This window comes from Stenella coeruleoalba, assembly GCF_951394435.1.
Source record: "Stenella coeruleoalba genome assembly, chromosome: 14".
Classification (NCBI taxonomy): domain Eukaryota; kingdom Metazoa; phylum Chordata; class Mammalia; order Artiodactyla; family Delphinidae; genus Stenella; species Stenella coeruleoalba.
This window is the reverse complement of record NC_137160.1, coordinates 72,558,545-72,579,054: the sequence shown is the minus strand read 5'-3', so window position 1 is coordinate 72,579,054 and position 20,510 is coordinate 72,558,545. Positions and strand designations below refer to the sequence as shown.

Sequence of the window (20,510 nt, the reverse complement as noted above, 5' to 3'; positions counted from 1 at the left end):
TGACTTCTTTCTAATCTTTAAAACTTGTTATTTATTATCCCCTGTCTTACTGAGATGGCCAGGACCTCTGTACAGTGTGGGAAGGCAGTGATTTGGGTCTCTGTCCTCCTCTGATTTTATCAACACTTGGGTTGGTTTGTGGTGGACTGTGGTTGTATCCTCCGTAATAGAAGAAGGAAGTTGCCTGCCGTCCTAGTTTGCTAAGAGCTTATTTTTATTCATTCAATCGTAAAAGGAGGCTAACTCCATCCGGGCCTGTCCTGGCTGTCACCTCTGAGCGTCTCTCCTCTCCTGGGCTCGGTTCCGAGGCGGGGGTGGCCCTGGACCATCCCTCCATCCCCGGGGCTGTGCTCAGCAACAGCTCTGTAATTGAATCTGCGGTGCGGCCAGCGGTGGGTTTTTAATTTTATTGGAATTTTAAATTGCTTTGTTTCTTCCTTATTTTATTAGTGTTAGTGGAAGCAGCTGCACCTGCAGGAATGCTTGTGGGGCTACGGCCCACAGGGGCAATGGCGCCAGCCTTTGGGGTTGGGGGCGTTGAGCAGGAGTCAGGTGAGGAGGGGTGGGCGTTGGAGAGAAGCTTCATCTGTGAAGATGCAAGGGATGGGCTGGGGAACCTCTTATCCCTTTGTGGGTATGGGTGTGGGGAAAGGGGTCCTGCCCTCTGGGGGAGATGGGGGCAGGTAAAGGGTTTGAGTCTGCTGCCAGGCCCTGGGGATTCTCTCCTTTTCTTCTTATTCCCACATCACAGCGGAGGAAACTAAGGCCTAGAGAGGGCCAGTCCGTCATTTGCCCAAGACCACACATACGTCCCATTCAGGGCACAGCCAGGATTTGACCCCCCAGGCCATCTGGTCTCAAAGCCTGTGTCCTGGGGGCTCCTGGGGAAGAGAGCAGGACAGTCACTCAATCCTCATCTTCAGAGGACCAGCCTGAGGCACAGAGAGGCTGCGTCCCTCACCCAGGGTCCGGCAGAGCGAGGCTGGACGCTCACACCAGTCTCCTAGGGTAGCTGCCACGGCCCCTCCCTCCCTGGATGACAGGTCCCTGAGTCTACCCCTGCACCAGCCAAGCCCCCATGGTGCCTCTCTGCCTGGCCCATACTTTTAGCGGCGTGTGACTCAAAGTTTGTGTATCAAAACCATGATGAGAAAGTCAAATATTTATTAGGGGCACAGTCCTGAGCAGCTGAGAACAGGCTTCTGTCCCAGGGATGGGTGGGTCCTGTTTGGGACCCAGGGACTCTACCCAGCTGGGAGTAGCCCAAGATCTTAGGCCTGAGGTAGGGAAGGGGGATGGACTTTGCCTCCCGCCACATCTTTTTCCCTTTCTTTTTCTCCAGGTCACTTTCTCCGGTTAGCTGGAACAGGCTACAACAGCCAGCCACCTGGGCTCCTGGACACGTGGCTGCCCGTACCCCCGGCTCGGCCACCTGCCTGACCTCAGGTCCTAGAGAGGTAAACAGCCATTTCTGGTTCACTGACTATGTTCTGGGCGCTTGTGGAGGTCAGTCCTCGTGCAGCCCAGTGTAGTCAGGCAGCGCTGATCCCATTTCACAGGAAGAAGAGGGAGGGGGGGCTCAGACCAGGCCACGTCTTCTCCCCACCGGTTTTTTGACATTATTATCACAGATGGTCAGAGCTGGATGGCTTCTTAAGTCCATCTGATCTGACCCCTTGCTTTACAGAAGGGAGAATGCAGGCCCCAGGAGGCCAACTGACTCATCCAAGGTCACGCTACATGTGGCCCAGTCGAGACCTTTCTCCCTTAGTGAGAAACAGCATAGCCCGAGGTCTGGTCACAAAGCTCAGGGCCAGCCCTTCCTGTCTCGGTTCTGCCTGGGGGCCACAGGGACAAGAGGGTCAGCCTAGGCCTGAATGCCCGGGAGTCTTTCCAGGCCTTGACCAGGCAGCAGGGCACCCAATTCAATTTGCTTATCTCCCTTCTTGCCGCCCTCTCTCCTGTGCTCTTCAGTTACAGGCAGAGTCAGTGTCTTTTCCAATAAGTGCAAAGATGTCAAAGGGTCTGAGTGGGCAGGGGAAGCAGGACATCCTTGGTGGCCCTCCACATTCTCTAGTTCCGGCCTTGAGGCAGGAAGGAAGGACCGGCCCAGGTCATTGTGCCCAGCCCTTATCTCCAGCCAGTTGGCAGCAGAGGGCAAGGCAGGAAACACTGGCACCTGGACAGTGGCAATCAGAGGTTAAAATGCACAGATCCTTTAAGCCAGCAAGCCCACCCTGGAAGAATTTTTTTTTTTTTTTTTTTTTTTTGCGTTACGCGGGCCTCTCACTGTTCTGGCCTCTCCCGTTGCGGAGCACAGGCTCCGAACGCGCAGGCCCAGCGGCCACGGCCCACGGGCCCAGCCGCTCCGCGGCACGCGGGATCCTCCCGGACCGGGGCACGAACCCGTGCTCCCTGCATCGGCAGGCGGACCCCCAACCAATGCGCCACCAGGGAAGCCCCTGGAAGAATTTTTTGCACAGATATACGTACGTGTACAAAGTTGATGTTCATTACAGCACCGTTCAGAATAGCAAGAGACTAGAAACAACCTAAATGTCCATCAACAGGGAGATGGTTAAAATGTTATATTCATCTGTACAATGGAATACGAGGGTACTCTTTCTGTCAGGTGAGGAATAATCTCCAAGACACATCGGTAAGAAAAAAGGCAAGGAGCTGAGAAGTATGTCGGGGTGCAAATGTTTACATAAAAGGTATTTACTGCCCCTCCTACGTGCATGCATTTTTCAGGAGGGTATTTAAGAAACTGCTAATGCTGGTTTCCTCTGGGAAGGAGAGTTATTTTTCACTGTAAATTCTCATGCCTTCTGAATTATGTGCCACGGACAATCTATTCAGTGAAGTATCCAATTTTATAAAAGAGAACGTGTTCTCCCTGGAGGCCATGTAAAGGAGGGAAGGGGGCTGTGCATGAAAAACATTTTTCCTTGGAACCGAAGGCCCTTCCAGATTATCTGTCATTGTTCTATTTTTGATGAGGCAGACATGTATTCTGTAAACCCCTATCTCTGAAAGAACACCCTCAGAGGACCTTCAGTTCTGAGGATGTTGATATAACATCTTAGGTCCCCCTTGTCTTTCTGGAAATACCCTCCAGAGGCAAGTAATCAAAATTGAACCAGCACAGGACCTAATCAAAATATATAAGAAAAGGGAAGGAAAGGCAAGTTATAAGTAATGGTTGGCAAATAAACACTTCCCATCAGAAAAATGTGGCCACAGAAGAGATGAAGATTATGGCCAAATATTTCATTGTGAAGGAAACAATGTAGTAAGCAACTGTTTTCATAACGCAGAAATGCAAAGAGTAGGAGGAAAAAACTTACTATGAAAGGAGAAATGGAATGAGCACAGGGAGAAAAAAAGTCATAGAAAACAGGATGAAAAGTGATCAAAATGAAAGGGAAATAGGGAGTCAGAAAGGCATAATTAGAAGAGGGTACATAGGGAAGATGGGCAAAAGACAGCCAATCTGTGCTTAACTAGAGCCCCCAAAAGAAGGAAAGTGAAATAATACAAGCCTTGGAACTGCCTGTCGAAAGGCACAGACTGTTTCCAGGAGAAACAGACTCTGAAGGGTCAATCTCAAGACACAGGCTAGTAAAGCAATGGCATGAAAGATGTGGAAAGATCAAAATGAAATATAAAGGAGGAGGGCTCAGGCTTCAACTTCTCCATGGCAACATTCAACATAAGAAAAGAACAGAACAGGGTCTACAAAAATCCTCAAGGAAACAAAGTGACCCAGGAATTATTTTTTTGCTCATTCAAGTAGAAAGTCGACAGACCATTCTGAATGTGCGGGAATTCCAGGGGTGTTGTTCACAGGAGGCCTTAAGCCATAGACTAAAGGGCAACTTCAGATGGTGGAAAAATAAGGCAAAAGAACTGGTGATGAGCATGGACCCTGTTTATCTAGGAGACTGAGATGGATAGAACTGTGGGAGTGTGGTGATGTAACCAGATGTTAACATCACAAGCCCTAGGAGTAAAGTAATGGTATCACTAAGAAGAGAGGGGATGGGGAAAGAGGGGAACAGTAGTATAAGTACACAGGTGTCCTCATTCTTAATAGCTGGGATCAAAAGATATTTAAAGCTGATGTCAGTTAATAGAGGTTTAAAAGGATGAAGTGAATGCTGAGAAAGTGCTGTAGGGAGAAAAAGGAAATACACTAATTTCATCATTTTGTTCATTTTAGGGTAGATGGAATAGATGCTGTTACAAAGAGATAAAAAAATTAGGGGATTATTTAATGCTGCACCACTAGAACAAGAACAGCAGCCTTCCCTATGAGTAGTAGGTACACAAAGCAGAGAACTTAGATCACACAGGGAAAGACTTTTCAAAGCAATTAAAACAAAGCACAGCATGACTGAACTAATACCAGACATCCGTTATATCAATAAATGTAAATGGCCTAAACTCTATTAAAAATTTTTTAAAAGGCATTCAGATTGGATCACAAAGCTTAATTCAACTCTATATTATATGAGTCACATCTAAACAAAGTAATTCAGAAAGGTTGAAATAAAAGGACTGGCAAAGGTTTCAAGAAAAATGTGAATTAAAAAAGCATCTTAAAAAAAAAAAAAGCATCTTAATAGGCAGTTACCATCTTAATAGGTAAGATTGAATCCAGGCCAAAAAGTATTAAATACAGCCAAGAAGGATGCAGTTCACTATGGAGATTTAAGGTACTAATACCTGTGCATTAAATTCCATTGCATCTTGGATACACAAGACCTAACTAATGTAATTAACAGGGTAGATATAACTGGTTAACACCAAACTCTGAATCCCGGAAACAAAGCCACATCTTTTCAAATTCCCATAAAAAGTCACAAAAATCACCGGAGATTATATCACAAAGAAAACTTCACTAAAGTCCAAAAAAGTAGAAATCATAGATAGCATTCTCTGATTATAATGCAATAGAACGGGAAATAACAAAATACAAAGGCACCTACTACCTGGGTGGATAGATGGAACTCAAATGAGCCTGAAGCCAAAGAAGAAGAAATCAAAGCCAAAGTTGTAAAGTTATCTAGAAAATACTGATAATAAAAACACATGCTAGAACCTACAGGATACAGCTAAAGCAGTGCTGAGAGAATTCACAGCCTTAAGTTTCCTTTTTTTCTTGTTTAGCAGTATAAAGATTTAAGCCTCTCAAGACATTTTTTAAAAAGGAAAGCAGGAAGAAGATTTTAATAAAGATAAATGCATAAATTAATGAATTAGGCACCAGAAAAGGGTAATTACTAATAAATGGATCCTAAAGATGGTTCTTTGGGAAAGGGGGGTAGATAACCTCATTAGCTAACTAACCTAATCAAGAAAATGCGGAGGGGAGCACACACAAAATATACAATATAAGAAACAAGGGTGAAGTAATCACTTAAAAGAATTTATTTTGTGCAACCTCATGCAAATAAATTCAAAATGGGTACTTTTCTAGAGAAACATAATTTACCAAACTCATTCAAGAACAATTAGATCAATCATTACAGAAGAAATAGAGAACATTATCTCAGAGTTACCCAGCCCTCCATCTCCCAAATAAATACACTAGCCCAGACTGCTTCATGAAGGATCAAACAATCTTTAAAGAACAGATAATCCACTTCTACTTAAGCTGTTATAAAGCACAGAGGAAGAAGGAAAGCCTCCATTGTCTTTATGAAGCAAATGTAACACTGATAGCAAAACCCAACAAAAACTGTTCCAAAAAAAGAAAACTAAAGACTATTCTCACTGATGAAATTGAGGCAAAACTCCTAAACAAAATATAAAATCCAATTCTATGGTATGTTATAATGTAATATTTATCATGACCACGTGGGAACCAACCAGGAATGCAAGGATGGTTCAATATAAAGAAATCTATATCATTATTCATATTAAAAGAACAAAGTAAAAACCCATATGATCAGTTTCACAGACATTGAAAAGTCATTTGGTAAAGTTCAGATTCCATTCTTGATTTTTAAAGTTCTCAATAAAATAGGAATAGATGGACACTTATTTAACCTGATAAAATATCTGCCCCTAAACCAGCATTCTGTGTAATGAGGAAATCCTAGAAACTTCTCAAGGGCAAAGACAAAGCAAGAATGTCTACTGTCACCACTATTATTTTTCACTGTGCCAGGGATAGTAGACAACACTAATAAATAAGACAAAGAAATCAAGGTATAAAACTTGCAAGGGGCTTCCCTGGTGGTGCAATGGTTAAGAATCCGCCTGCCAATGTAGGGGACACAGGTTCGAGCCCTGGTCCAGGAAGATCCCACATGCCGCGGAGCAACTAAGCCCGTGCGCCACAACTACTGAAGCTCGTGCGCCTAGAGCCCGTGCTCCACAATGGGAGAAGCCATCGCAATGGGAAGCCCGCGTACCGTAATGAAGAGTAGCCCCTGCTCGCCGCAACTAGAGAGAGCCCACGTGCAGCAACGAAGACCCAAGGCAGCCAAAAATAAAAATAAATAAATTTATCAACAACAAAAAAATTAACTTTCCAGAGGAAGGAAACTTTAAAAATGTGTAAGATCTAAATGAAGAAAATACTAAAACATTCCTGAGGGACATAAAAGAAAGTCTGAACAAACAGAAAGGTATAGATCATGTTATTGGAGGGAAAGACATCATAAAAATGTCATTTCTTCCTAATTTATAAATTGCATGCAATCCCAGTAAAAACCCAAACAGGATTTTGTTCTTACCTAGATAAGTTGATTCTACAGTCCAGACAGAAAACTAATGGAACAGCCAAGGAATTTCTGCATAAGAGGATGGTGAATAAGAAGCACCAGCAAATATTAAAATGTTTTATACACATGCTTACAGCATGGATGAACCTTGAAACACTATGCAGAGAGAAAGAAGCCAGTCACAAAAGGCCACATACTGCATGAGTCCCTTCCTAGCAAAGTCCGAAACAGGGGAATCTATAGAGAAGGGAGGAGCCAGGGGGATGAGGGAGTGGGTAAGGGATTTCTTCTGAGGTGATTAAAATGCTCTAAAATGAACTGTGGTGATGGATGCAAAGTTCTGTAAATACACTAAAACCACTGAACGGTACACTTCAAATGGGTGGGTTGTACGGTACGTGAATAATATCTCAGTAAAGCCATTAAAAATGTTTAAATGTGTTATAATGCTACAACAATGAAAACAGTATTGCACTGATATTTGAATACACTTGCATCCATACCCCACACTTTGCACCAGATAAATTATCAAATAATCAAAGATCGTATATTTTAAAAATTAAACCAGAGAAGAACTAGAAGAATCCCTGGGGACACCTTTTTTTTTATTTTTAAAAATAATCTCAGCATGAGAAAGGACATTCTAAGTATGACACAAAATCCAAAGGCCATACTTCAAAAAACTCGTCCATGGCAGAATCAAAGACAAATGACAATTTGGGGGAAACATCTGCAATTCATATGGCAGACAGAAGTCTAATTCCATCATATACAAAGAGCTCCTATAAATTAATAAGGACAAAACCCAATGAGAAAAATAGATCAGGGAGATGAAGAGATAAGTCAGTCAAACCACATCCATCAAAATTACAAAAGCACATACCTTCGACCCAGTATTTCTTCTTGTAGAAATTTATGCTGTAGTTTTATTCACACCTTTGTGACATACCCAGTGACAGAGTTTGTTGCTGCATTGCTTGTAATGGCAACAGGTTGGGTATGTTCTTCTTAGGGGACTGGTCAAATAAATTATGGATCATCCGTGCTATGAAAAACTATATGGCAAAAGAATGAGGAAGCTCTTTAGAGGCTGACATATAGGATATACTGCTAAGTGAAAAAGTGAGGGGTAGGACAGTGGATAAAATATGTATATACACACATTTGCTGGGATGCGCATAAAACGTCTTCTGAGAGGACACACAACAGCGGGGAGAGGAGGAGTTTTATCTCTACACCCCTTTATTCCTTTTGAATACTGGACCACGTGAGTATATTACCATGTCTGAAGATAAAATACATATTAAAAAAGCAAAAAGCAACAACGTAAACACTGTAAATGGCAACCACTCCTGCACTATAGGACAGAGGCAATAGGAAAGGGTGGGGACTGTGGTGAACTGGAGATGGGTGTCCCCTTTAAAGAGGCAATAGTTACATTCTAACCAATAGCTACAGGACAGGAACACAGGCTTATGTTACCAGATCCTCTGATTTGTGTTCGAGACACACTACATCCAGATTTTTATACAAACCTCTCCGTTTTTAAATGTGTCTAAATACTTGGGGGAAAAAAAAACACCAAACAACCTATGGTGGTTAAAAATAATCAGATCAGAGGGTTTGGGAGCCCTGTCCTGGATGGTAAAGGAGGACAGACCCTTGGAGGTTACCAAGTCCAGCTCCCTAATGGCCCAGAGAGGGAAAAGACATGCCCAAGATCACCCAGCAATTCAGGCCGCAAGCTGGGATCCCATTCAGGACTACAGTGAACTTTTGAACAACGTGGTGGTTAATTCAGGCATAACTTACAGTTGGCCCCGCATATCCTCGATTCCTCCATATCTGCGATTCAACCAACCACGGACCCTGTAGTACTGTACTATTTACTACTGAAAGAGATCCACCTGTAAGTGGACCTGCACAGTTCAAACCTACATTGTTCGAGGGCTGGCTGTGTTTGCTTCCCCGTCATCCTCTCTGCTGATGCAGAGGGAGACAGGACACACAGTCAGGTCACAGAAGAAGTGCTGGGGTCGGGGCCATGGTGCTGGTAGTGGTCAGAGAAGGCTCCTGGGGAGGAGGTCACACCCAGTGGGAGTCAGCCAGACCAAGGGAGTGGGGAGGGGCCCCAGGGAGGCAGCACAGCCTGGGCAAAGGCCTGGGAGAACACGGACGGTCCAAAGCAGGGTGGTGGTGGGCAGATGTGCCGGAGCGTGGACGGCTTTCCCCGCCTGGGAGCTGCCCTGCGAGGGCCCGAGGTGGGGAAAGCTTGGTGTGTCCAGGAGAGAGGCAGCCCCGTGGACTGCGGGGTGGGCAGAGGAAGGGGTGGGGCTAGGGCCATAAGGAGGGCGTGTCACTCACACTTGCGCAGCTCCAGGCTCTTTGTCGGGCAGGCCAGGTGTTGGCCGGGGGCGTTCTGGGTCCTCTGCAGGCAGGCCAGCATGGCTGAGCTGGGGGCCCGCGGTGGGGGGGACGCGCTCTGCGGCAGGGGCCCTGTGAGGAGGGAGAGGAGGCGCTGGTCACCGGGGCTGCTCTGTGCCCACCTCCCCCCCTCCCCGCCCAGCCCTGCTCACTGTGTGGGCCACCTCCTCCAGGGGGCTTCCTGACGCCCCCAGGCCTGCTCAGACCCTCTCCCCCTTCGTGTTCCCCCAGCAGGCCATCCTTCCAAGAGTGGTGGCCTCCAGCTCTCTTGTAACCGCCTGCCAGCAAATCCGTACCAACCTCCCCGCCCCCAACCTTCAGCCTTGAGCTCATCAAGGGCAAAGACCCCATCCGGTCATCTTGGGAACCAACATGGAAGGGTGCCCGGGAATGGCCAGTGGGCGAATGGGTGTCCCCACTTATTCAGGTGATGGTCTGCCCTCATCCCCGGCCTGGAGACTTCTCACAGCGCCCCTGGAGGGGAGATGCCCGGGATGGTGTCCCCGGGAGAACCAGAGGTGACCTGTGCTGAGCCCTGAGCCCAGGCCCCGAGGGCCATCACGGCCCCCTGACCGAGTGCCCTACTCCGAACGGAAAGGGCAGGGCCACCCAGGGCAGCTCTGCCAGGCTGGGGCGAGGTCCCCCATGGGCAGCAGCTCAGATGTGGCTCCACACAGGTCCACCTGTGCTCATTCACCCAGATTCACACAGAAACGAGCATCTTTATCTTCACAGAACCCACTTTTCCGAGAACCCAGAGCCCCCGAGGGGCAGGGTGACACAGCCTGCCCTGGATGGATGGGGAGAGGGTGGGAGGTCTCCTGCCAGGGTCAGGGTAAGGAGAAGGCGGGCTCAACCCTGGACACTACTGATGTCCACCCAGCCTGGGCGCCCCATGCCCACCCTGTCCTGCTCCCACACCACCGCCACTGCCAAGGCCTGAGCCACCAAGCTGGGCTGGGTTGAAAAAAGAAGAAAGCGGAGGGGAGGGTGTGTTGAAGGGGAAGAAAGAGAAGTTATTTAACACTAAACAGGTGTCTGGAGCCCTAAATTCTGCCGCTTTCTTCTAATAATGAAGTATTCATGAGGAAAAGCCTTTTTTCACTACTTTCTTAAGATACTAATTTCACAACAAGCTCCTTGTTACGGCGCAATTATTCCAATCTTGTATTTCCCCGAGACGGGTGCAGCCTCCTGTCTGTCCTGGACTCCCGGTAAATGAAAGACAATCACGTACCCACCTTTCATTATGCTCTATTTTACTTTCAGCAAAGGTAGCCTGAAAGAAATGATTTACTCTGAAAGGGACTTTTATTCAGTTTCAAAACCAATTTTCTCCTATTACTGTCTCAGAAAAAAAAAAAAAAAGAGAGAGAAAGTGGGGGTGGATGGGGGAGGGTCGGTGGTTCTCATGCGCCACGCGCCCAGTCGCCAGCCTTAATGCAGCGATGCAATGAAAGATCTGGTATCCACTTCCTGGCTTTGATTTCTGGTAATTTTAAAATATGCCATTACAATCAGGCAGAAATTATACAGTTTAAAAAGGGAATGAAGTAGGGCTATTGCAGGGATGAAAGCCCTTGACTGCGGGAACGAGGCGCCGCTCCCTGGGGACGCGGACAGCGGGAGCGGGCCATGCTGGGGCCCTTTGGGACACACCCGTACACATGGGGGCAGCTGGCCCCCCTGGACACCTGGGGACACGTGGACATGCATCCCGGACATGCTCGCTGCATACGTTTTCCTGAAGGTGGGCACACCCTGTCATACCCTCGCCCACCCCGAATGACACACTCCTCTGGCACCTCTCAGCATACGCGGGAAGTGCACGGACACGCACAATCATGTGCCCACCTGGAAGGTAAGAGGCCTGTGCTGACCCTGGCAGCCCGGCCCCTCCCCCTGCTCCAGCCCAGAGCAGCAGCCACTCTCCCTCCACAGATGGGGAAACCCAGGCCAGAGGGAGGCAGCACCCTCCCCGGGGCCACCCAGCAGACAGTGACAGGGTGAACCTGCCCCCTCTCCACTGGGCTGCACTGCTCCCCACAGGCTGGGGCAGCGCTGGGCCAGGAAGGAGGGAGGCCAGCCACCTGGCACACGGAGGAAACCTGGGCTGGAAGCCTGGGACCTCCCCTGCCCCAGTGCCTGCTGTGTGACCCCAGGGGAGCTACTGCCCCTCTCTGGCCTTGTAATAGCGCTTCCATGATCCTTCCCAGGTCATTTTTCTCCAGGGTCCTGGCCAAGCCCAGCCCCACTTTGGGAGGTCCTCCCCACCTCTGGCCTTTCACCAGGTGCTGGGGGCCCAGAAGCCCAGCCCCTCTCCAGCGCCCCCCCTCCCCAGGGGCCACGCACCCCAGCACGCTTTTCAGCTGAAAAGGGCAGGCTGGGACTGCAGTGCTAATCGGGTGAGGGGTAGGCTGCCTGTTCTGGGGCCTCTCTAGACCCCATCAGCTGCCCTCCCAGCAGGGCTCTGGTTTCCGAGTGCTCGGATGGTGGACGACCGGGCAGCTCTGGGAGCTGAGCGGCCACGTGGCCCAGCCCAGGGGACCACAGAGGAGCCCCCAGAGGAGACGGTATCCACGTGAAGGCCTCAGCTCAGCTTTTCTGGTGCAGCCACCTGGATCATTTCATCCCTCGCCCCTGGAGGATCCGCAGCCTAAGAGGCTGTCTTCACTTGGAGAGGAGCGATTTCTCTCTCTACACCCCCAATCCCCCCAACCCACTGCCCATCCTCCCAGGAGCCCTGTGCCTGCTGCTGGGGCAGGTGGGCGGCTCCAGCGTGGGACGTGGGCAGGGGCCAGTTCGGTATCATCCACATCATCTGCAAACAAGACAAACAAAACAGAGCCCTGGTTTTGGCCATAAAAATTCTCTCTGGTCCCAGAGTAGAGCCTAACCTCCTTTACCTGGCCCTCAAGGCCGCTATGACCTGTCCTCCCCGCCTCCCACCCCCATCTCTCCTAGCTCCCTCCTAGCGCTCCCTCCAGCCTGGCAGCCTCCCACCTCCAAACCTTTGCCTGTGCTGGTCCCTCTGCCTACAGCACCGCCACGTGATCCATTTTAACTCAGACTCTGGCTCCCCTCCTCTGGGCATCCCCCCTCACAGCCCTAATCACACAGAGTTGTAATTGCCAATTTTCATGTCTGTCTTTCTCCACTGGACTGTGAGTTTCTCAGGGGCAAGGACCATGTCTTATTTGTCTCTTTCTCCCCAATGCCTGGCAAAGAGTAATCACTTTATAAATAGGTGTTGAATGAATGGCTAAATTAATGAATCAGTTATTGTCAGATGAAGTGATAGAGGCCCAGAGAAGCCAAGCGTCCTGCACAAGGTCACACAGCAAGCTTGGAGACAGGACTGGAGCAGGTGCCTAAAACACTCATGATCTTCCCATGACCCACCCCCCGCCCCCCGCTTGGCATCATCCCATCTGCAGAAAGCCGGCCCCTCAGAGCCCCCGCCCCAGCTCATTACTCCCCCAGCCAGGGACCATCCTGGGAGCGCTGCTCATTCTGAAACCCTATCAGTAAATCGGGCTGTTTATAAGCCCAAGGTCTTTTGTGACTTTAATAATAAAAAAGGGGGGAGGGGGGAAATGTCGCAAGCCTCAATGATTAGAATGCTTCGGCACCGTCCCTGACGTGGGGGCTGATAAGACGCCTTATCTCGGAAGCACCCCTAGGAAAAGGTCCCCTCCACCAGATAACGCCCCCAGCTGTCGATATGCCCTTTCATAGCTGAGGCTTTAGATAAAGAAAATGTGACAGGGGAGGGGAAAGAAAGGAAGGAACTTTCCAAGTCCGAGGAGGAACTGAGTCTGTGCTGCTCGCCTTGGCAGAACAATGCACAGCAGAAGGATGTCTAAAGGCTGTCTTTATTTTTATTAAAAGAACAGGGAATTGGGGCCTTTGGCCCTGCCCGCCTTTTGTCATCTCTCCCAGCCTGTCCGGCTGCAGAGGGTGTTGGGGAGCCACCCCCCACGCTGCCAGTGGGAACAGGGAGCTTGAAAATTACAATACGCGTGTTTCTGCTAATAGTAGCAGTGCACATCGACTGAATGCTTCCTCTGTGCCACGCCCCGTGTGCATCCTGTCTGTTGTATCTCACAGCATCCTCCTAGCAGCTGCTGTGGTGGGTTCTGTTTTTAGCCCCATTTCACAGATTAGGAAATGGTCACAGAGAGCAGAAGTAATCTGCCCAAGGTCACACAGCTTTTGGGTGGCAGAGCCCGAGGGTGTCAACACGGCTCCACACCGTACGGCCTCCAGCCCTGGCTCCAGAAGCAAAGTCCTGCTTCTCCCCGGTGCCCAAGTCTTTGGTTCTACTCCAGGAGGGGCTGGGGTCACAGAGAGGGAGATGAGAGGAGGGAGAGGAGGAAGAGGGACTCTCAGGAATCCACCTACTCATCCCATAAACACTCATGGAGGACAACGCGAGAGGCTTGCGTGAGCAGAACAGTACAGAGGTGGCGAAAGCAAGGCCCTGCCTCCAGGAGGGAACTGTTTCAAGGCAGCTGTCATTTACCCAGCCCTTCATTCACTCATTCATTCATTCAGGCAGCAAACACTCCCTGAGCATCTTTTGGGGGCCAGCCCCATGCCATACGCTGGGAGTATGGAAATCGGTGAGAACATCCTGCCAAAACAGAATATCCAACCGGAAGTGACTGCCTACTCCCAAGGCCAGCCTGTTCAAAGTGGACTTCCCTGGCCTCTCCCTCCGGCCTCCAATATTGCTCTGAAGTGGCAGGTGGGCAGGACTTTCCCCCATGTATCCTGCAGGTCAGCAGTCTGCCCCTCACCAGACTGGGCTGGCCCTGGAGCACGTGGAATGCAGGGACGTACTTGGGCTGCACAGCAGGAGGAGGCTGTGACCCTGTGAAGGCCATGAGCGGTGCCGCTGCCAGCCCCCATCCTTCCCTCCTCCCTGGAGCTCCCTACTCTGGCCTTTGTGGCTCCACTCAAGGCCAAAGACCCGCTGTGGCTTGGAGGAGAAGGTCATGTGAGGCCTTCCCTGCGTCCAACGGGACTAGAAGTTCACAGTAGAGGGCCAGCCCCGGAGGCCTTAGGGTCGCACCTGCCTGGCAGGGGGCAAGCACCAGGGTTCTGATTGGCTGAGTGACCTTTAGGAAGCGACAGCCCTTCTCTGAGTCTCAGTTTCCCTTGCTGAAACCTGACGGGCAGTGGCCCAGCTGATCATAGGAGGGCCTTTCAGGGGATGTTACCATGTGGTTTTCAAACACAATCCAGTGCACTACCTGTGTGCAAGACACAGGGCTGAGTCCACATAGGGTGGGTTCTAGATGTAGTCTGCTCTTGAGGGATTTGGAATGTTGAGTCAGGAAGCTGGTAAAACCCGCACGTTAAGTGCTGAGTGGACAGTCGGGACTCTGAGTTCCCTAAAAACAGGCGAAGGAGAAGCGTGCTATTCCCAGGGCCTCACAACCTTCACGGGGAGAGGGCAGGAGTTCCCCCCCCCGCCCCCCAGTTCTCACCTCCATCCCCAGGGCTGCACTTGAAGCCTTGCTCTCCTTCACCCTGTCCTGGCCCCAGAGCCTGCCCCCAAATACAGGGAAGAATTTGAAGTAGAGGCAGAAGGCCAAGGGCCTGGGGAGGGGAATGAGCATTGGATGGAGAGCCTGGAAGAGCTGGGTCGGATCCTGGCTGTGTGGCCCTGAGTACCGGCATCCTTCTCTGGATGGGTCCCCACCACCATGAGCCAGGCCAGCACAAATACTCAGAAAGCTCAGGGCCCCCTAAACCACAAGGGGCAGGGTTTGCCTGCCCTTGGCCAGGAGAGAAGGGTGGAGGGGCCCTTGCCCGAGACTGCCATAGGGAACCTGGGTGCACAACCCTTCCCCCACGATGGGTGGATCCACTGTCTGTCCTTCACTCCTGTCTCTATGGCTGTCGCTCACTCCATCTGCCTTCCTATCCTGACGCTTCCCTTCTTCCTCCCTGCTGTCTCCTTTCTCACTCCCTTCCTGACCCCCCTCTCCCCTACCCCTTCCAACCCACCCCAACTCTCTCCGCAAGGCAGCCAGAGTAGAAGCCCTCCCCCACCCCCTCCTGCTGCTCCCTCCCCCATTCCCGTTCCAAGCCCGAGCCCGAGGCCTTCCAGGGGACCCTGTTAATAATTAAATGTTAATCTAAAAAGCAATTTGAGCTGCGGCTAGGCAGATCTGGTTAGAGATTGCATTAGCATGGAGGAGGCAGGGTAATTTTCTTTAACCCCTCTCCTGATCTCTCAAGCCCGGGAATCTCCAGGTCACACTGGCACTGCTGATTAAACTGGCGCAGGGCTTGGCTGTGGATAAAGGGGCCTGTGAAAAGTGATTATTTCCCACTGCCATTTGGGCTGCAGCACCAGAAAGGGGAGTTTCACTTTCTTTTTTTTAAGGTTGGGGGAGGGGGAGGGCACTGGCCCCTTCCAGAGGAGGCCTCATCTACTGCCAAGTATTACCACTGCATCGATCCCCACCCCCAGAGGCTCGAGGTCTCTCTAAAATGCGAATCTGGCCACTGAGCAAAACCTGGCTCCCTCTGTTCCTAGGACAGAGATGCCAGCCTCCTGCCTGGGGGACAGCACCCCTCCATTTAATCCTCACTCATAGTTTCTAGCACCTTGTCTGGGCCCTACCCTGGGCAGACCACTGGAGCCACAGATGCTGGTGGCTCTGGGCTGCAGGGGAGGCCAAAGAGTGAACCACCAGCCACGAGTTCTGGATGGCGGGCAGCAGAGTCCAGAGGCAGGCATCCCTCAAGACATGCCTCTCACCTGCACACTTGCAAGCCTTTGCCCATGCAGCCCCTTCTGCGTGAAGCCCTTGAAATTCTACTCAGCATTCACCTGAAGCCCAGGTTCCTCAAAGGCTTCTTGGAGACACACGAGATGCCCGATAAATGTTTGATGAATAACTGGAGTGCCCCGAGCGGCTCTCCCCGATCCCTTCTCCATGGGTTCACGGTGCCATGACCAGTGCTTGTGAACAGTAGGCCCTCAGGAAACCCTCTCACGAAGGGAGGATGAGCGAGAGGTTGGCCCAGGGAGCTAGGGCAAGGCGGGGCTCAGGACGTATCCGACTGGGACACAGGGCTGCGGGCTGGGGTGGGCGGCGGTCCCCAGGCCGTTCAGCACCATGGCCAGCTCCCAGCTCAGGCACCCTGGAAAAAGGGGCGGGGCGGAGCCTGGGAGCCTAGCTGTCGGTCGCCATGGGAACTACCTTGACGTGATCTGCCCTGGGCAGCACTCCAACCTACAGAGATGACCACGGGACAAATTAAGCACCTACTACGTGCCAGGTCCTGTGCTAGATGCTGAGGCAGATGCCAGGAGAGGGGTGTGCGCGTCAGAGGGGCGATTACAAGGCAGGGTGACAAGTGTACCCTTGATGGAGCCGACCTACCTAGCTTAGGGGCTGTCAAGACAAAGGGGCAGCCCCCCTGCCTCATAAGGAGGGTGACAGTATTGTGTCCCAGGCTTCAGAGCCAGATGCCTGAGCTTTGTCTCTTAACTAAATCCCAGCTTTATCCATTAAGTCTGGCCTTGGGCAAATGCCTCCATCTCTCTGAGCCTCAGTTTCCTCGTCTGAAAAAGGAGTTAATTCCTTACCACAGCTTAGTACGAAGAAAGTGCTAGGGTCACAGTAGTAACTCCCTAAGTGGTAGCCATTACTAGTATCATTTATGATGATTATCGACAGGTAAGTAGGAAACAGCCAAGTGAACAAGGCAAGGGGGAGGGGGTCCCAAGCAGAGAGCTACACAGACAAGCTTTTGGAGACCTGAAAGAAATCAGTGAGTATGGAGAACCTGAAGCAGCTCTGGGTTGCTGGAGAAGACCGAGAGCATCCTGTCCTGGCCTGGCAGGGTCACCAGGACAGAGGGGACAGCGGCAGGGTCCCCCAAACCTCAAGGTGGGGAGAGCCGCTGTCTGTGGACACGTGCTGGGTCAGGGCAAGGAGAGGCTAAGAGCAGGTGCTGGGTGCATGGGTAGGTGGGGGGCTCACAAAGGCTCAAAAGCCGTCCCATCAGTGATGGGGTGAGATGGGCAGTCACTGCCACCAGCAGCAGGCCTGGCTGGCTCTATCCCAGAGGCCCCCACCACAGTACCTAGGGAGTGAATGCGGGGCTCATTCGCATGAAAGTGAACCTTCGGGAAGCCCTGGTTGGAGAGCAAAGCCCCCACGTCTCAGAACCCCTGGCCAGTTTCCCTGAGAGCCTTCTTCTCTGAGAGCCAGCTCCCAAGGGGGGAAGTCTGGGGCGGGGTCCCATCCTACCAGTCATGTGTTCCTCTCCTGGTTCTGGCCTTGGCTCTTCAATGACAAAGTGGCAGTCACCTTCCAGCAAAGGGGTGGGGCGGGGGTGGGGGGCGGGGCGTGCGGTGAAGCCGTAATCAATACCAGACGTCATCAGCGCTGTGATGCCACTACAATGGGGGCCGGGGTGGGGGGAACCCAGCAGAAAGGCCCAACCCAGTATTTTTGGAGGAGGGCATGGACCCTTCCAAGAGGAGCAACACGTTACCCGATGACTCTAGGGATAAGGGGTCTGGAAGAAGAAACATTGTGTGCAAAGGGCACAGGTAAGGTCCACTGTAGAGCCAGGAAGGGCTGGATGCGCCCAGCCATCCTCCCACCTATCCAGGTCCCTACATCCACAGTTCAGGGTTAACCCAGCAACGGAGAAGGAGAAAATCTAATACTCAGAGCAATAATGGGAGCTCGTTTTTATTTTTAGTGTTCCCCATGGGCTCAGCACTTTACAGACATCACCTCATTTAACCCACCCCAGGCCTGGGAGAAGGAGAGAGATGATTACCATGGTGTGTGTACCCGTGAGGAAACAGAGGCCTCAGGAGGGGGAGGGGCTGGTAGAGGTGGGCCTGGGCCAGCCGGGCAAGAGGTTTAGACCCTGGGGGGAGGGGAAGAACAATGGAAGATTGGGCCCTGGCAGGAACGGCCAGGAGTGCTTAGGAGAGAAAAGCCTAGGTGGGGGCGGCCGGTGAGGGCTAGTCTTTAAGTCAAGGATCAACAGATGCTTCTGGGGGTCAGGCTGGGGCAGAAATCAGTAGAGCCTTCCAGGCAGGGGTGGGGGAACAGGGCAGGGCACTTGGGACCAATAAGAGCACGAACATAAAAGTATTAACCCCTGAGAGGCAAACCCCACTTCTGTGTGGGCCAGGTCTCCCCATTCTGCCCTTGCTATGAGCGAGGCTGGGGATGCAGTGTCCCTAAGCCCTTCTCTGGTAGGGGAGCTCCCTCCGTGTCATCTGGCCACAGGGCGCCATGGTTTTAGTGCTGGGGTGCGGGGGCCAGACCACCTGGGTTCAAACCCCAGCTGGGCCGGAGCCTCCCCTGCCTCTGGGGAGTCTGATTTCTCCTCTTTGTGCTTCTCTGCATGTATAATTTTTCTATGGTAAATATGTCATCATTTCTGTTTTCTTAAAAATAACTTTTCGGAAGGGATTTCAACCACTGACCACCTGGACACAAAGCTGGGGTGCTGTAAATTCACTGACTTGACAGGGAGACAGCGGCCAAGGAGGGTAGAGGTGGGCGGGGAGAGAGACAGGAGGAGGGGAAGGCATCGAAATCCAGGAGTGGAGAGACAGACAGATGGAAGCGTATCGGGTCTAGCCCAGCTTCCAGCAGGTCCTGTGGACCACTCTTCTGGTGCCACCACGCGCCCCATCACCTACAGGCCTCCACTCGGGCCCCTTCACTCCACACTCCACCCTGCAGGGGCCAGGCTGAGCTTTCCTATATGGAACTCACTGCCTTCCCCACTGAAAACTCCCCCGCTGGCCTCCAAGGCATTTCGAGCAATATCCTCCGCGGCCCTGCACGTACCCCTTCCTCACTCCTTGCCCACTCTGTCACTCTCCCCTGGTGCACCTGGTCCTCTCACAGGCCGACCCTGGTCTCACCCCAGGGCTTCTGCAATTACAGTTTTGTCTCTACCTAAATACTCTAGATCCAGTGCTCTCCTATAGAAATACAATGTCATTATAAATTTTCTAGTACCCACAGGGGGAATTATGTTTAATAATATAGTTTATTTAATCCCATATATCCAGAATAGTATTACTTCAACATGGAAGCAGTATTCAAAAATTACTAATGCGGTATTTTATGACCTTCTTTCCATAGTAAGTTTTTGAAATCTGGGGTGGATTTCACACGTAGAAGACATCTCAGTTCAGATGGGGTGGCACTCTCTGTGCCAGCTCCGTCCCCTCGTTCACACCTCAACTCAAACATCACCTCCGCCAAGAGGCCCTCCTTGATCACTCTGTCTAAGCTGGCAACGCTCTGCCCCGGCCACTATCCTGTCACCACTGCAGCTCCTTCACTGTCATTACCACTCTGAAATGATCTTCTTGAGGAATGGTTTAGCATCTACCTCCTGTACGGAAGCACAGACTCTGCTGTGTTTGCACACTGGGGCACACAGTAGGTACTCAGGGTGAGCAGGTGGTGGGGGGTGGAGGTGGCAGCCTGGGGCCCTCGTCTGCCTGCCTCATTCCAAATTCTACTCTCAGTGACGAGAGGCAGAGGCCTGTGTGTGTGTGCGCGCACATGTGGGGGGGACGTGCACACACACACGCACACATAAAGACCCCCCCCTCCCCCTGCTTCTGAAAAGCGGGCCCAGAAGATGGGCCTCCTTTCAAAATCAGCCCGGCGCAGAAAAACGGCTGTGACAGCACAAAGCCGAGATTGAATCAGCGACGGGGCCGATCGCCTGGTGACGGTTACAAATGATCTGATGTGGAAAAGACGGGATCAGATGTGTGCAGAACAACGTCTGCTCCGGCCCCTACACGCCAGACAATGGGCTGCCGGGTGGGCAGGCGAGCGGGCAGGTGGCTCCAGAAGCCCAGGCCCGAACGTGCCGATCGGTGCGGGGCCCAGGCGAGACTTGGCCGTGTCCCTGCACCGACTCACGTGAGGTCTGATTGACCAGGACGGCCGTTCATGCCACGCAAGACCAGACCCTCCCCAAGTGCCCTACACCTGGGAAGGATGGCCCCAGCGTGAGACCAAGTCCCCAGCTCTGGGCAGCTGGATGATGGCCAAATTTTTCTTGATCAGACTTGTCATTTCCAAACACTAAAAGAGAAATATTACTTTTGTCATAGGGGAGGAAAAAGAACTTTCTCCCTGCTTCTTGTACCCCACCGGCCTCCAGCTTCTGCTCTCAGAGCCAGGGGCCATGCCCCCTCCACACACAGCCACCGAAGCGGCTCCCACCTACCCCCAAGGGGTGGGGCAGGGCAGGGGTTTGAACCTCTGAGGGTGGAACTCCCTGGCTCTCAACCACCTCGTACTGAATGTCGTCCCACCT

General features: G+C 51.5%; 1 protein-coding gene across 1 annotated transcript in view; it reads right to left on the bottom strand.

Annotated features, from left to right (window-relative positions):
- The window catches only part of FAM222A (family with sequence similarity 222 member A), a 56,092-nt gene that overhangs the window by 18,342 nt on the left and 17,240 nt on the right, over positions 1-20,510 (bottom strand). The window contains exon 2 of the mRNA XM_079942587.1: positions 9,102-9,233. Within this exon, the coding sequence (XP_079798713.1) occupies positions 9,102-9,183 (82 nt within the window). The 5' untranslated portion in view covers positions 9,184-9,233. The remainder of the gene's footprint in view (positions 1-9,101; positions 9,234-20,510) is intronic.